Source organism: Dryas octopetala, chromosome 4 (genome assembly GCF_963921425.1).
Source record: "Dryas octopetala chromosome 4, drDryOcto1.1, whole genome shotgun sequence".
Lineage (NCBI taxonomy): Eukaryota > Viridiplantae > Streptophyta > Magnoliopsida > Rosales > Rosaceae > Dryas > Dryas octopetala.
Window position 1 is genome coordinate 23,576,693 of NC_141369.1, and position 17,198 is coordinate 23,593,890.

Genomic DNA, 17,198 nt, shown 5'->3' on the forward strand with positions numbered 1-17,198 from the left:
ATCAAATATTATGAATGCATTGGTTGAAAGGGGAGGTTGAATTTCATATAATTTCAACAGCCTGATTACCATGCAAACTAATTTGAATTGCATTTTTTTTTTTTTTCTAAATACAACCATATTTAATAATTTCGTCCAAAACCCATCACCAGCAGACCAAACAACTAGAACTAAGTTACATAACAGCCATAGAACTACAAAATATATTTAATCAACACAAGTTTTCATACAAACAAGAACCTCGCAAGTACTAATTACCTATTTAACTGTATTCTAGCAAGAGCATTGAATATGCATGAAGCGACTATCTGTTGGCAGATGTGTTATTTGGATCTACATCTTCTTGAACGAAATTTGATGTTATTTGGATCTACATCTTCTTGAACGAAATTTGAGAAACTAACATGCCCAAGCCAACGCCTACAGGAGCAGAAATGATTCTAACAAGATAAGAGTACTGAGATCAAGCAGCTTTGGAGAACAATAACTGCTCATCTTGGAAACTGGTAAGTCGTCGAATTGCGGATGTCTACATACTTGACATAGGGATAAGAGGCACCATTAAGTAGGAGCAAACTTATATTCACAGTGCTTGTAAACAAAGTAGCCAACAGCACCTCAGTTGATGATTTCTCTCACAAGCCAATCCAAACTAGGATATGCAAAGTACAAAATAAGAAATGACGGGAGAGCAAACAGAACCGTGATAAGTATGTACAAGGCCAATATGGCTGCACTGGCAGGTATTGCGTACAAGATGATGAGAAGAAATATGACAACCAGTGGGAACTTTGCTGTCAAGTGAACGAAGAAAAACAGTGACTTCCGAAGGGAAGAATGCAACCGCTCCACACTAAGATAATTATTGACAAGGCCATGATTGTGATTTGAACCTGCTGGTTCAAGATGGCGAGTATGTTGTCCCCTCCTGTGGTTACTGTGGCTCACTTGACTTCCCATTGATACATTTCCATTTACTGGCCAGACTGGGTGATGATCACCAGAGCAGGTAGAATGAGACTTCACTCTATCACCATTCATGCTCTCAACCATCCAGAGAAGAAAGTAGTTCTTGCGTGGGAATTTGAGAGTTCCCCTGTAAACCAGCCGGAAGGATAAGAGATTGCACCATGGGCAGGAGATAAAAAGCGGAAGCTGAATTGGTAGAGTGGGGAATTTGACAACAGCCCATTGCAGTCCCAGAATGCAATTTTTACAGAGGGTATGGCCACACCATAAAACGTAGGGCACATTTTCAACAATGTTGAAGGATTCCCAGCATATGGGACACTCTAGTCCTTCCTCTCTGCCAACAACAGAAGAACCCTCATCGTCGGAGCATTCAGAAGCAGCTTGTGTCGGCCTTAAAGAATCATTTTTCAATCCAACACTTCCAGCTATGCAGCTGGATGCAAAATTCCACATTTTGAGCACAACAGGTGTCTCATTAACACAGCACCACTAACTGAGGTTACTGTAGCAGTATCTCAAAGTAAGCACAATGAAGATAATCCGAGGCATTGAAGGTGTCCTATAGCCAATAATGACAGCCAACAGCATGCATTTCTAAAACTCAAACCTGAAGAACAATACACATGGTAAATTCAGTAGGCAAATACACACAGTTTAATTCCACTGCACTTGGAATTAAACTAAGTACATTCTCAGGTTCAAGATCATTAATGTATCTACCAATTGCATCTATGTGTTCAAATAGCAAGCTGAATATGTACAAGGCAAGCCACACATAACACATGCATAAGGAATCAACCAAAAACTCAACAATATTTTGGCATCTACTCAGTAGTAATGTGAAAAGACTATACAAATAAGTGAACAGAACACATACAATCACATTCAAAATTACCACATAAAAGGATAATGATAAAAGGTACAATAACTGTACAGAAACAAAAAAATGTCTAACTTGCAAGTTCATAAAGTTATTACCCAATTCCTTTTGCAACTAAATTAAAATAGTGATTAAACCCCAGTAGCCAATTAATCAATCAGACAATCATTAACCCAGCCATAACATATGTCACCTAAAAAAAAAAAAAACCTAATCTATATATACTTTAGACAAAAGATCTAAACTTTAGAAGAAAAAAGCTGACCCGTCTCTGAAATCTTGAGCACAAGTCTGTAAAATTAACCCTAAACCCTCTAAAACAAAAGTGAAAGAATCAAACGAAAAAAAAGAGAAATGGATGGCGGTCTTACTGATTGTTGTGGAGCGATTTCGAAGCAAATTTGAATGTGGGGGAGATGGGGGAGAGTTCAGAAAACCCTCTCTCTCACTCTCGGAGCTGTGAAGGAAATGAAAAGTTGTGAAATTTGGTTTTGGGGATTCAGAGAGTAACCGATGGAGTAGTGGCGTGGGTCGCCATTCGAAGCTCCGTATGTGATCCAAGTGGCTCTGCTTAAAGCCGATGACAACGGCGTCAAGTAGACGACGTCGGTCATTTGGACCACGTAAACATTTTATTTTTTTTGGCCGCACCACGTGAAGCTTCAAACGCAGTGTTTTGATTACCTTTCATTTGGGCTCAAGATAACTAGCCCGTCCGTCAATTCAAGTCCATTTATTAAACTTAGCCCAAAAGCTAGCAATTGTGGTGGGCTATATAGCCCATGGGTTGATGTGCCTAGGCCTACGCTAGAGGAATATCGCTATTAGGCTTCAAGTGTGTGCCCCATTTAGAAAATGTATTGGACCATGATTTAAACCAGGCCTGAACCAGGTCCTGGCCCAAAATTACTCAATGACAAATCTTGTATATCAAATTAATCTCTAAATTTATGTATCCTTTTTAAGCATAAGTGTGGACACGCAGAAAATTTTTAAGGGCCAACATAGTGCATATCTTCAATCTAAATGATTGGCAATTATTAGTGGATATAAGACTTCACACATTTCATTGATTCAGAATCATTCACAAGCGTAAAAGCAATTAATGCTAGTTAATTAAATCGTACGTACTCTTATCTTATGTATTTATATTATACATTATGCTTAATCAATTCTTATGGTAGTCCCTATGAAATATTATTATTATTGTTATTATTAAGATCAACAATATTTGGCGTTAATTAATGATATTTGAATTAATAATCTACTTTGACAAAAAAAAAAAACTAAAATTTTATCACTAAATTACAAATGGTCATTGGCGCTCCAATGGAAATTAATGATTCAATAGAATTATTACAGAAGTAATTGATGAAAGTAACATCATATTACAACAAGGGATATAACAAGCTAGGTTGGGTAGTTGGCTATTCATCCCATTTCTCTTTCTTTTCACTTTTGTGATCAAAATTTCTTGATTGCTACAGGTCAGAGCTAGGTGGTATATATATGTACGGCATGAAGTACATATAATAATACTGGATTGGGACTTGGGAGGATTGAAATCGATTCATGATTTATTTCTATAACTTTAGAAGGTATGTATGGTACAGGACCACCAAAAAAAAAGGTATGGTGACTGCCACGTGCCCAAACCAAGAAAGTGGTAACAAAATGATCATAAATGCAATGTTACAGTGTAATAGGGGGCCCCACATGAGATGAGTGAGTGAGGTTGGATGTTGTCTTTTTCTATATTATTCGAGCAACTTATACATCAACCATCAAGTTTGGAATGCCTAATGTTTTTCTTTTACCTCCAAAAATTCCAAAAAATGAGGGGACCCAGATATATATGGTGTGTGATACGCTAATTAATAAATAACAACCCATTTGGTCATCTCAACCATCAAGGATAAGATCATAAGATATCCTAGCTTCTAGCTTGTTCATGTGAATTTCACATCTCTTTGTTTGCCTTGTACTTCTTTCGTTTTCTTTTATTTAATTTACAAGTGATAGCAATGTATTCAAACTTTTGATTTCGAATATATTTTCTATACCGACATTATGTTTATATCCAAAGATAAAATATAATGTTTTGTGTTTCTATTTTTTTTCCTTTTATATACAAGCCTTAAACACTAAACTATAATTAAACCCTGTTTCTTGTTCTCATGTATAAGGGTAATTGTCCACGTTATTAATGCATGTTCTCTCATATCCTTATTATGCACGTTAGTAATTGCTCTCTCTTGGGGAGGAGGGTATTGGCCGCCATTGAGCTACCTCTATGTGCTCTTTGCTTTAAGCCTTTATCCAGCAGCTGTGGTGTTGTATATATAGTGTGGCTAGTACTTGTTCAAGCTAGTCTAGTACTTCTAGTTGCTCTCTAGCTCTCACTTCTCTCTCACAAGTCACAGCCTTGTTTAATTATGTTGTTTGTATACACACTTCTGCGACAAACCCAGCTAATTATATTTCATATTAATTATTACAGGTTTTGGTTGCTCTTCCTTTTTATTTCTCACTCAAATTTTAACTTCTCTCATTTTTCTTTTTTCTCAGTTTTGAATTTCCCAAATTTGAATTGCACAATATCTGTAATTAATCAACATAGTTATTAATTATTTACGAAAACATTTTTGTTATCCATCAGTAATTAAATTGACTCTTAACATATATTTAATCATTAATTTTATTCTATTGGAAAAAGAATATTACATATATATATATATCTACATAGATTTGAATTTTCTGTTATCTTTATTTTTCGTATTTCAATCATAATTATGTAATATGAGTTATTCTTGAAATTAAGTTTGTTATATATATATATATATATTATAAGGAGCGTTCTGATTTTACTATATATAGGAATATATATAGGGTGGATGGTCCCCTCCCCTGGTCCAACTTGCTTCAATGATGTTGCTTATTCTTCAGCCTGGTCTTTACTTATTCGGCTTCGTACAAGATGTTATATCGATCACAAAAGGTTGTGTGTCAAGTGGCAGAAATTTAATACATGTGGCCCTCCATGTATGTATATATATAGCTACCTCTCACTTAATTAATACGTACTCTTAATTACTTTCTTCTATATATGCATGAGAGACATATAATTATTTAGAGACATCCAAGAAGAACATTAATATATATAGACCCTTTCCCTTAATAGATTCTTCAAATCATTTTATTTAAGGGATCCCTTATGAGGCCCATTTTATGTTGTCAACGATCCGAACTATTTATTTTGTTAGTATCTATTCAAATATCATTTATATAAAAAATCAGACAAATCAGAAATCATTAAGATATTTAATTGTGATAAAACAAATAGACGAACAAAATATTTTCGATAAACACTTGAAATTGTGACAATTTATTCAACGATCAAATGATTTCCGATTTTTCTAATTTTGTACAAAAATGATCCATCAGTGAAGACAAAAAAAAAAAAGATGATTCTGATTATAAAAATACTCTATAGAGTAAGCCCCATGAAAGATCTCTTAAATAAGCTTATTAAGAGCCCTATATACATATACATATATATTTATATGAATATACAAATATCTTTTAGTGACTATTAAGTAAGTATTTTTGTAAATTTAATTAAATTTTATAATGCCAAACTTGTTTTGTCTTGAACTAATTCACATAAATCTTTTGTTTTGTCTTGTTTTAGTTAGTAATTAATGCGACCCATAGGCTCGCTAAGTTTTCTAGGGTGTTCTATCATGGATGTTACTCATTTTTTTTTAGAATGATTTTCCGTTGATTAAGTGCGTAATATGAGAGATCTCATTTCCGAAAAAAAAAGTCTCAATTTTCAAATTCTTTTACCAACCGCCGTGCACCACGTTTTGCCTTGAAAATTGTGAATGCCAAGAATAAGTTGAATAACCCAACAAAGTGTATGTACTGCTGTTTCTTTTGCCTCCAAATCCATTCTCCTTTTTTTTTTGGTACATAAATTCATTATCACTTTTTCACAATCGATGTTCAGGTACCAATCAGCTTGAGAGATCCATTATCAAAGTATTTTCGAATCAAACGAAGAATCTAAAAAGGGACCGGGTCCTACTAAACTCTTCTGAAAGCAAAGTTGATGATCAAGATACACTCTATCAATTATTTGACTTTAACTAATGTTTTTCCAGTTCCAGTACTTAAATTATCATTAATATATCGAAATACTTGTTAATATATTAATTTTGGATGGTTGAATAACTTGGATTTCATCATCCACAGAAGATCGATGTTGAACTGGCACACTAAAAGTGACAAGTAGTACTAGTGAGCTAGGACCCCACTCTTATTATTTGCTGATCAATTATTAATAGGTACCCATATTTATTGAGAAGAAATCGAATTCGAACAAGAGCACTTACGTACTGGAGACCCCACTTGATTTTCCTTGGTCTGGAATCTGGATCAGTAGCTCGAGTGCTTTAATTGGATTGTAGTTGAACACCCACTTGTAGTTGTATATACACGGTAACTTGCTGTACCTTTTATTTAAGGAACCTTCCACTTTACACCCAAATTAAATATGTCTTCTCTTAAAAAAAAAAAAAGAAAAAAAAAGAGGCCATGAAAATGTTGGAACCATTTTCAACGAGTCTTTCATGTCATGAACGGTGCCGGAGGGACATTACTCACATGTTCCGGCTCATACGCTTGTCTCATCATTGTTTCACTTTGAATTTTAGCTAGTTTTGTATTACAAATTTTAAGTGCGTTATCTTAAATCATAACACCCAGATCAGTACTCTCGCACTCATAATTAAGCATATATATATATATATATATATATATATATGTGTGTTTGATATGCTTAATTTGTTTTTACTATATATATATTGTGAATAATTTGTGATTTAAGAAACAAAAAGTAAAGGGAAATTTTGTAATTGGTGGCGAGGGAGCTCATGAGCTAGCTCTGAAATAGGAAAGGCAAGGACCCTGCAAACTGGTAAAGTGCTGTATGGCTGCGCATGGTAGAGTAGTATTCGATCGATATGATGATGACAGAAGAATCGAAAACGACACCACTTTCCAACTTGTAGGAAGATTCCATTTCTCTCCATCATTTTCGATCTAGCTAGTTCACATATATGTTATATAACTTATATCTACAATTTGCCTACCCAAACGAACCAATACAAATTCCATTTCTTCTTTCGAGGGATCGATCTCTTGGGAAATTAAATTAGTGTAGCTGGTACGGCAATGTAATGGGTACGGACCAAATATTTGACCAAGAATATGTACGTACGTGTAGTTGATTTGAAATTTAGAATAGAGAGGGTGCCACATGCATGAACAAGTAATTAAGTGTACACTACCGCCTATGGCCTTTTCAATTATTGTGAGGAATACAGATATATTGATCAGTATTGATGTTCAATGTTTCTTGTCTCTATTCTTAATTTTCTTTTACCCTCTAAATCCAAACTTTGTAGGACCTCATCCACAGTGTGTTTGATACTTTGATGTTGATATATATATATATATATACACACATGTGTGTGTGTTTTAATTTGTTTTCTAATTTAACTTTCATTATGCATAAGATATATGAAATGGCGGATTTATCGATCAACTTATTTCACTCATCACCACTCAACATTATATATGTTCACCTATTAATTAAATGGCCAACAGTTCTTTGTTGTTTTTAATTTTCTTTAAGAGGCCACTACAAGAAATGTGAGTAAAGAACATCCTTCATTGGTGACACAAAATTGGGTGGCAATTAATTGAAAACTTTAACGAATATTAATATGTCAATATGCTTAGCGAATATTAATATGTCAAAGAGGCTGAGTTAAAAACAATCAGAAAAATAAAGGAAGCTGGAATTTTTCTTCATGATCATGAAGAAATTAAAATTCCTGGAAATATAGAACGTAACTAAAAATATAAAGTATGACTTAGAATATATATATATATATATGGAAAATACCGATATTTGTAGTAGGAGGATCTGGGTTGAAATACCCTACTTTGGGAAAATAAAGTGTCAATTTGAAAGGTTTTGCATGCAATTGTAGCCCAATCATGCATTTGTACGTACCAAACTTACTCAATTAGTTATTGATTCTGAAATGGTCATTTGATTTGAACAATGATTTTCCAGAAGGAAAGCGAGAACAATACTTCATAAATCTTAGAGAGAATAGTACCAGACAATGCATGCAGGCAGTGCCTCTAGCTGACAGAGGGAACTCCTGCTGGCTAGTTTGGGCTCTTATTGACATCATACTAATTTATAATTAAGATAGGGTAAAGCATTATTTATATTAATTAATTAATGTTATATGTTTCAAGCTAGCTAGTTAATCATAATTCAGATGGATCATCACCAAATTAAAGGGAAAGTTTGAAGCCTTTTGGGCAACAATTATTGATACCTTTCTTGATGCCATTATTTTACAGCTTTCAAATGATTCTTTACAGGGCACAGCCGTGCATCACGTTTTGCTTTTGAGTAACAATCTGACAAAACTTAACAAACATCTATGCAACACTTCCAAACATATATTCCCAATTGATAGAATTAAGGCATCCAACTCAAAACTAATTGGCAATAGGTGGAGAGGCCGAAGACTTATAAGCACATATGCTAAGCTCTAGTTTTCCGATGTGGGACATTGCTCCACATTACTCTCAACACGCCCCCGCACGTGTGGCGATATTTTGAGCCTTACACGTGAACAAATTGAATTGGGTGACGTGAGAACACGTGTAGCCGTTGGGCCTTACACGCGGATAACCAAGCTCTGATACCATGATAGAATTAGAGCATCCAACTCAAAATCAATTGACAATGGGTGAAGAGGCCCAAGACTTATAAGCACATATGCTAAACTCTAGACCAATGACATTGATCCATTTTACATTTTTTTGCTTTTAATCGAATCTCATTTCATTTCAGACTGATAAAAGATTCTCAAGGGGGGTGGTCTCCCTGCTCTCTAAAGCTAGCTCCAGATGCAACTCATAAAATGAAAAAACATGCATGCACAATCCCAAAATGTAGATTTTGTTTTTAATTATATATTATATCCATCCATCCATGCATGCATCTTTATGAGAAACCCATAAAGCCATACGCATATACATGAAGCTATGTATATCCCAGTTCTGATATATATTGATGATGATGATAACATTTATTCTCTGAATAAAGAAAAGGATCGAGCAATGAGTTGATCAGATATGAGTTTTTGGGTAGTCTAGCTACCTTGCACATAAAGGTAATCCATTTATCTTAATGTCAAATCATTAACAACCAATAATTGGTTTGGTAATGCTAACTTTCATACAGCATATATATATATAAGACGAGTGTCATATAATATTTTTTTATTAAACAGTAATATAAATATATTATTTTGTCAAGTTGTCAATGATCACAATGGCTTCTGAAGGGAATTATATAATTGGTCTTAATAGACTGTCTAATTAACATCTTATATATAAAACATGAAAAGAACATTGTGCAAAGCAGATAAATATATTGAAAGAGTAGTTAAATTTGGATGATTCCTGATCCTATTTATTTTGTGGCCCATAGCCTCTTGCTTGCAAAAGATAAATTACAAGGCGATGTTTGGGGCCAGAGAACTGCATCAATTTTGTATTGTTGTTCAGAATCAGGCGTTTGCATTTAATTTCATAACATAAGATGCTTTGTCTACTACTTTGGGCTTCATATAGGAACCTTCCATGCATGCACTCACAAGCAGCTGGGAATGGAGGGGGAGAGAGAGAGAGAGAGAGAGAGAGAGAGAGAGAGAGAGAGAGAGAGTTTTGACGAACCCCATCATATATATTCCATGCAAACACAGTAGTACAGCACACAGGAAATTAAAAGGTTGGGCGAAGAAGCTTTGAGCTTAATTAATTTAGTACTGTATTTGTTGGATTACGGTTCGACTCCAATAATTGAGATTATCACTCTTTCATCTCACATTTTAAAGATGATTAAACGTAGATCACTATATATCCATCGGTGAAAAAGAAAACGAAAAGATAAGCACACATAAGTAAGAAAGTAACAGAATCTTTTTAATGCATGAAGGACAAAACATTATCATAAAGTAAAGGCTAATCGGCTTTTAAGCACAATGAAAGCGATAATTGAAATGATCGATATTGCAATTATTGTCGAATTTGAATTCTTTAGTTTCATGGTTTTTGTTTATTTCAATTATAACTGTGTAATATAAATTTAAGAATTACTAATATATGGAAGTAATCATACTTTACACTCAAAAGTGCTACAAATTAATTATTCGTACTCTCCACCATTAAATAATAAATACATGATTAAGATTAAAAAAAAAGAAATAAAATGATTTGTGTAAGTTATAAGGTAGCATCTAATCCGTGGAAGAAGACGTACTTAAAAAAAAATGATTCAACATTAATAAATAAAAGTAAAAATAATAATTTGAATACTAATAATATTTGGTCAGGTAAAAACTAGCTACTTTTTGGAGAAAAGTAATGAGTTTTTAATTTACCATGAGAATTTGGTCCAGGCCATAATATGGGTACAAATTTCTAATAAATTTCTGATACATATACACAACTGTAACACTTAATTACAACTGTAACATTAATCACATATATCATAAATATGTGATGTCAATTATTTGCATCTAACACAGACATAAAACGGTACCTTTTAATTAATTCGTTTGCTTTCACATCCACCATTTTGTTAACAAACAAGCAATCAAAAAGCTGTTGGGGATGATATATATATATTCTTAGAAAGGAATGCCGAATGCCAATATCTTTTATTCATTTATGGCTTTCCTACCTTCTTAATCGATGGAGGTACAAACATATAAGAGACACAAATTGATGCACGACACCTTTATTTTAACAAAGAGTTATGGAAATTTTTTTTTTTTTTTTAAAGGACAAAATCTTGGACCGTATAAACCTGATTGAGAAGTTTCTGGCACCTTAAATGTGATGCTAAGTTTGATTGCGTGTTCGAACCGTGGGAATAAACCCCTCATGAGTCATGATCTAGATTAAAAATAATTAGTGAGAATAGATATAATGTTTCGTTCTGTAAAACGTCTATTCTTTAATTTAATTGGTAATTATATATTTTATTTTATTTTTCTGAAAAACATATTCTAAAATATTAAATCTTGTTAAGAATAATAAAAAATTAAAAAGTTATAAAAAACGTTTCATATTCATTCTTTAAATAAAGAACCGACGTTTTACACCAAATAAAATCATATATATATTTTATTGAATTGTATTCTGCTGAATTAATTTCCTGGGCCATACAAAAGGAAAATAATTCTGTTCTAATAGGAGAATGAGATCTGATGAGACATATGTGCGGTAATGATGCCACAGACCATCAACCACAACCAGCACTGAATTAAATGATTTTATGCATATATTTATTTTGGGCCATTAGTATACTTACCCATTTTTTAATAATACACAAGGGAAATTACGACTGTCAACTACTAAAGACCAACTTGATAAGACCAAGTGACCAGCTCAATGATTGTGTAGTACATTCTTATAGAACTTTAATTATTCCTTGCTGGCCATGATTTTTGTTTATTATATCTATTATATATTTGTCTGGATGTTTTCCCGTATATATAGAAAGAATAAAATTTAAAAAAAGTCTGTACTAGCTACTACGTGAATATTTGGTAAGAAAATAATTCTTCACTATATATTGTTTGTATCAGGGTATATTATAGTGGTTTTTTTTTTTTTGGTCCAAGTATATTATAGTGGTTAGGAGATGAAGCTTCCGAATATAACGTCTTAGCTAGCTAGCCAGATATATCTATTATGCATAGGTGACATTATCCCTTTTGTTTATTAAGTTGCACAGAACAACGTCACAATCCGTTTGAACTTATACTAACCGACGAAATTCTATTTTATTTAATTTATTAGGGGAATTATGTAAACTTACAATCTCCCGTATTAAGCGACAAAAGAGAAGAGACATATTAATCACCATTTTATTTTTATCTTCTCTCTTTCTTTTTTTCATGATTGAAATTATACATTTTCTTTGACCAACAAAAAGAAAAAAGAAATTATTCATTTTCAAGATTAGGTACTCTTTAAAAACCATTTTTGTAAAATATCAACCGAATTGAAATTCGTTTAGTCATTCCACTATAATTTAATAAATAGACTATTTTAGTATTGGTTAAGTTCATCATATATACATATTTAATTTGATTATAATTAGATAACCAAACAATGTTTCATACTTTCATTTGATTGATTTTTGTATAAATTATCTTTAAAAAGTAATAAAAAAATGAATAATTAATCTACACTGTCGAATTAGTAGGAAAAACAATAATGTAGAAAGAAAATGAGCAGAAAAGTGGAGAAAGAAAAAAATACATACGTATCACATAAAGTTATGATTGAAAAAATTAATTTTGGGACATGGTCGAAAGAGAGATGCGCGCAGTTGTGTAAAGTAATAGATGATATATTAACTGTGAATTAATTGAAGTTGATGCAGTAGTTTTCATAGAAAATTATTTAGGGTAAGAATTGGAGGGGGGACGTCTTGGGGGTGGTCCTGAAAAGATCGGCGGTGACATGCAGTGGTCAGTGGTGTGGACCCGTTGTCCAGAAGAAAAGTCAGTTTAGACGCCCCCACCACAACCACGTTCGCTTGCTACTAGCCCAAGCACTCCTTCAACCTTACTCGCCACCCCATCTTCATGTGCTACCTGACACACACACCTATGAAAATAGCGACAAATTTCGACAGTTATATCGACAACTTTGACACTCACCCTCTCTCTAACCCCAAACCCAAACCCAACCCGCCTTGTATAATTATCATCTCCTTCTTCCATCCCCCAAAACCCCACCACCCTCTCCTTCTTATTATTATACAATATTATACACCACCCACTCATCAAACTCTCTCTTCCTCTCTCCCATGGTTGTCTTCTCTTCCTCACCATCACCATGTCCTCCCACTTCTCCTTCTCAAGGTTCTTAAATATATTTATGTTTGTTAATTCTGTATCTGTGTTGTGTGTGTCATTTATACATACCCCTTACGTGCATGACTTTGAATTGTGATCACGTACATGCAGGTGGACTGGACTCCTCCGGCGCCAGAACTCTCAGAACGGCCCTTCAGACAGCGACAACAGCAACAACAGCAACGTCGTGGAAGACAACCCAATCTCGAGCTCGGTCGAATGCTACGCGTGCACTCAGGTGGGGGTCCCGGTGTTCCACTCCACCAGCTGTGACGGGGCCCACCAGCCCCAATGGGAGGCCTCCGCCGGCTCATCCCTGTTCCCAATCCAATCCCGCAGCGACCTCAAGAAGGGCCTCCGCCGCCAGCGCCCCGTCGGGCCCTTCGGCCGCCTCCTCGACCCGCGCAGCAAGCGCGTGCAGCGCTGGAACCGCTTCTTCCTTCTCGCGCGTGGCATGGCGCTGGCCGTCGACCCGCTCTTCTTCTACGCCCTCTCCATCGGCCGCGGTGGGACCCCCTGCCTCTACATGGACGGCGGCCTCGCCGCTATCGTCACCGTGCTCCGCACGAGCGTCGACGCCGTGCACTTGTGCCACCTCTGGCTCCAGTTCCGCCTCGCCTACGTGTCCAGGGAGTCGCTCGTCGTTGGCTGCGGGAAGCTCGTGTGGGACGCACATGCCATCGCATCCCACTACGTCCGCTCCTTGAAGGGCTTCTGGTTCGACGCCTTCGTAATTCTTCCCGTTCCTCAGGTGAGTCAGTCTCAGTCAGAAACTTCAGTCTCAGTGATGATGATCATCTTCGGTTCTTTCAAATCCAATCATGTAGTTTTGTTCAAATTACGAAATTGCCCATCCGTTAATACCCCCGCCGCCCTGTAGGCCCCCTACACAACTATATAATGCACAAAAATAAATTATTAAATGAGTCATGCATTTAAGAATTTAACCAAAATCAGCGAACCTCTTAGACAAAAAATAAAATAAATCAGCTAACCTCTACTTCATATTCAATGTAATTTTATTTACCCTTTAGGGATCAGATGCATTTAATTTGATGATTTGTATGAATTGAGGCAATTTTCATGTCATCTGTTATGGTCTCAATTTTGAAATGAAATGCATGTGGTACATAAACTTACCGGCCCTTGAAGCTTGAACTTTGAGGAGGGAACATAAACTTATCCACAGGGACTACAAAGGAGGTTTTACTAAGTTACAGTACTCACGTGATGAATAGAAAGTACAATACATCATGAATTTTTCACAACATGGAACTCTACTCTCAATTCTGACATGATGTTGGAAAGGAATTTATTCCCACATTGGTGGTATTATAGCATAGGAGCTACACATATATTCTTGTCCCGCAGTTAACTTTTCTAGAATTTACACTACAGTAACATTTACAGAGTGATAAAAAGATGGTTACTTGTAGCCGGATCAAGTGGTTTCCAGATTAACCCCCTAGCAGCTAACACCACATCCTTTTGGATTTGCAGTTCAGTCAGCTTATACTCTCTGACTGAACTACATTCATATATGCAGAACCATATAGCCTTTCCTGTGAAATAAGTATTTGATTATATAGTCCTCAATATGACACTTTGATCAGAAACTGCAAAGTTTGTTACCAAATTGCAGAGAAATTGCATATATATATATGGAATAGTTTGAAGGATAAATTTCAAAGTGAAGAATGGTGACTTTAAATCAATGTCTTAGAAATGCTTTTCTTGGAACCTCTCATTGCCATTTGGCAGGCTGGCATTCGAAAATTCTTGATTTCCTGCTCATCATTAGCTCTTGCTCAATCTTCATGTTTTTGCTGAAAACCTCTCTGCCTCTGTTTTCTTGCAGGCTGTCTTTTGGCTAGTTCTTCCAAAATTGATCAGAGAAGAGAAGATCAAGGTGATAATGACAATACTCCTATTAATGTTTTTGTTTCAATTCCTCCCAAAAGTCTACCACAGCATCTGCTTGATGAGAAGAATGCAAAAGGTCACAGGATACATCTTTGGCACCATTTGGTGGGGTTTCGGCCTCAACCTTATCGCCTACTTTATTGCCTCTCACGTAAGTCTACCTGATCGATAATTCGATCTTTATAAACAAATTACAGGCTTCATATCATGGCCTCAATTGTGAGAATTTGAAGCTCTATTAATTCTGGATGTTTAATACTTTTTACTTTTCCTGTTTACAGGTTGCTGGGGGATGCTGGTATGTCCTTGCGATACAACGTGTAGCTTCATGCCTCCGGCAACATTGTGACACAATTGCCAACTGCAATCTCTCTTTGTCTTGCTCAGAGGAAGTTTGCTACCAGTTCCCTTTACCAGCTTCCTCAGTAAAAACTTGTGGTGGCAACTCAACTGTGGTGAGAAAGCCGCCTTTCTGCTTGGATGTGAATGGAACTTTCAATTATGGAATCTATCAATGGGCTCTTCCTGTCATATCTAGCAATTCACTCGCTATCAAGATCCTCTATCCCATCTTTTGGGGTTTAATGACTCTCAGGTATCTTACTAAACAAGTAAAGTTTGTAATTTTTAATTCCAAAATTTTGCTTCAACTATCTTGTAACACTTATCTAATTGTGTCCCTTTACTCTGCTAACAATTACAGCACCTTTGGCAACGACCTTGAACCTACAAGTCACTGGCTAGAAGTGATTTTCAGCATATGCATTGTGCTCAGTGGCTTACTACTCTTCACTTTGTTGATTGGGAACATTCAGGTGACTTAAAACAATACATGAATTGATTTATCAATACTAATGAAGTATTTTTGTGGCCAAGTCTGACTATATCAATACTGTAAATGAAGGTATTCCTGCATGCGGTTATGGCGAAGAAAAGAAAAATGCAGCTGAGATGTAGAGACATGGAATGGTGGATGAGGCGAAGGCAGTTGCCATCTGGTTTGCGCCGAAGAGTCCGCCATTATGAACGCCATAGATGGGTAACAATGGGGGGATCCGGAGAAGATGAGATGGACTTGATCAAAGACTTGCCTGAAGGGCTCCGAAGGGAAATCAAACGCTACCTGTGCCTAGACCTCATAAAAAAGGTAATAGGACATTCACAATTATCATTTACTATTTGATATCATATACATTAATTAATGGTACTATTTGACATATAGGTACCCCTGTTCCACAACTTGGATGATCTCATTCTTGACAACATCTGCGATAGGGTCAGGCCTCTGGTCTTCTCTAAAGATGAAAAGGTACCAAATTCTTGTGCAAAATGATTTAACTACTACCTTTTTTAAACTATGTGATGACTGATGACAAATTCACATCCCAATAAAACGTTACAGATAATTAGAGAAGGAGACCCTGTGCCAAAGATGCTATTCATTGTGCGTGGACGCATAAAGCGCAGCCAAGGCCTAAGCAAAGGCATGGTGGGAACCAATGTGCTTGAACCGGGCGGGTTTCTAGGCGATGAGCTGCTCTCCTGGTGCCTCCGCCGGCCATTCATAGACCGCCTTCCAGCCTCGTCCGCGACATTCGTGTGCATTGAATCCACAGAAGCGTTTGGCCTCAGTGCAGTCGATCTTAGATACATCACAGACCACTTCCGGTACAAATTTGCCAATGAGAGGCTAAAAAGAACAGCAAGGTACTACTCCTCCAACTGGCGAACATGGGCTGCTGTAAATATTCAATTGGCTTGGCGCCGCTACAGGATGAGGACTAGAGGTCCCGTGATTCCTGTCACAGATCCAAATGGAGGCACCGAGCGTAGGCTCTTGCAGTATGCTGCAATGTTCATGTCACTTAGGCCACATGACCACCTTGAATAAATAGCTAGCTAGCTAGCTACATACCTATCAATATTCATCCATTGAATTCTCTTGTTTTGCGCTTCATTGCTCAATAAAATCTTCTTCATGTACAACAATGAAACTATTTCTGCATTTTCAAATCACATTGTCAATCACGTACTAGCAGGTTCCACTCATCTCAATATATTAGAGATGTGGTCTACGATGTAGTTTGAAAGTGCGCGCATGTAATATCCACAAATAAAGTATTACTCTTATGTTGAACTATTCTCTACTCTAATAAGATGATCTCATTTTTCAACCTTCAATAATTCGAAACATATTTCCATGAGAGGTCTCAATGTAAATTAAGTTGATTGTTTCTTTGGATTTCATGGTTTCTCACGTGCTCCAATTTGGTACTGTTGAACTGCGCCATCTGCATTAATTCAACAGTTGTACACTTCATATTGTGAGTACGACTAAAGCGACACAGTTATTAATTGTGAATATTAAATTCCGTCGTCTTTTCCTTGAT

The 17,198-nt window shown here is 35.9% G+C and overlaps 2 protein-coding genes across 2 annotated transcripts; one reads left to right on the forward strand and one right to left on the reverse strand.

Moving 5' to 3' along the window:
- Positions 1–175: 175 nt before the first annotated feature.
- LOC147288501 (RING/U-box superfamily protein) lies at positions 176–2,428 on the reverse strand. Its single transcript, XM_086241452.1, has 2 exons — positions 2,224–2,428; positions 176–1,579 (listed from the first exon to the last, which is right to left on the reverse strand). The coding sequence occupies exon 2, from the start codon at positions 1,423–1,425 to the stop codon at positions 619–621; it is 807 nt and encodes a 268-aa protein (XP_086097578.1). The 5' UTR covers positions 1,426–1,579; positions 2,224–2,428; the 3' UTR covers positions 176–618.
- A 10,200-nt stretch (positions 2,429–12,628) lies between these two features.
- Positions 12,629–16,980, forward strand: DND1 (Cyclic nucleotide-regulated ion channel family protein). The gene is made up of 8 exons (XM_086239802.1): positions 12,629–12,891; positions 12,997–13,636; positions 14,744–14,959; positions 15,090–15,403; positions 15,512–15,623; positions 15,713–15,955; positions 16,031–16,117; positions 16,211–16,980. Exons 1-8 carry the CDS (start codon positions 12,866–12,868, stop codon positions 16,697–16,699), a joined length of 2,127 nt encoding a protein of 708 aa, XP_086095928.1. The 5' UTR covers positions 12,629–12,865; the 3' UTR covers positions 16,700–16,980.
- The last annotated feature ends 218 nt before the right edge of the window (positions 16,981–17,198 follow it).

Bases quoted from the DNA above. Each gene is read 5' to 3' on its own strand.
- DND1 (XM_086239802.1), top strand. From the start codon at position 12,866: ATGTCCTCCCACTTCTCCTTCTCAAG. The intron at 15,956-16,030 runs GTAATAGGACAT...TTTGACATATAG, and splicing joins GCCTAGACCTCATAAAAAAG to GTACCCCTGTTCCACAACTT. The intron at 16,118-16,210 runs GTACCAAATTCT...AAAACGTTACAG, and splicing joins TCTTCTCTAAAGATGAAAAG to ATAATTAGAGAAGGAGACCC.
- LOC147288501 (XM_086241452.1), bottom strand. From the start codon at position 1,425: ATGTGGAATTTTGCATCCAGCTGCATAGCTGGAAGTGTTGGATTGAAA.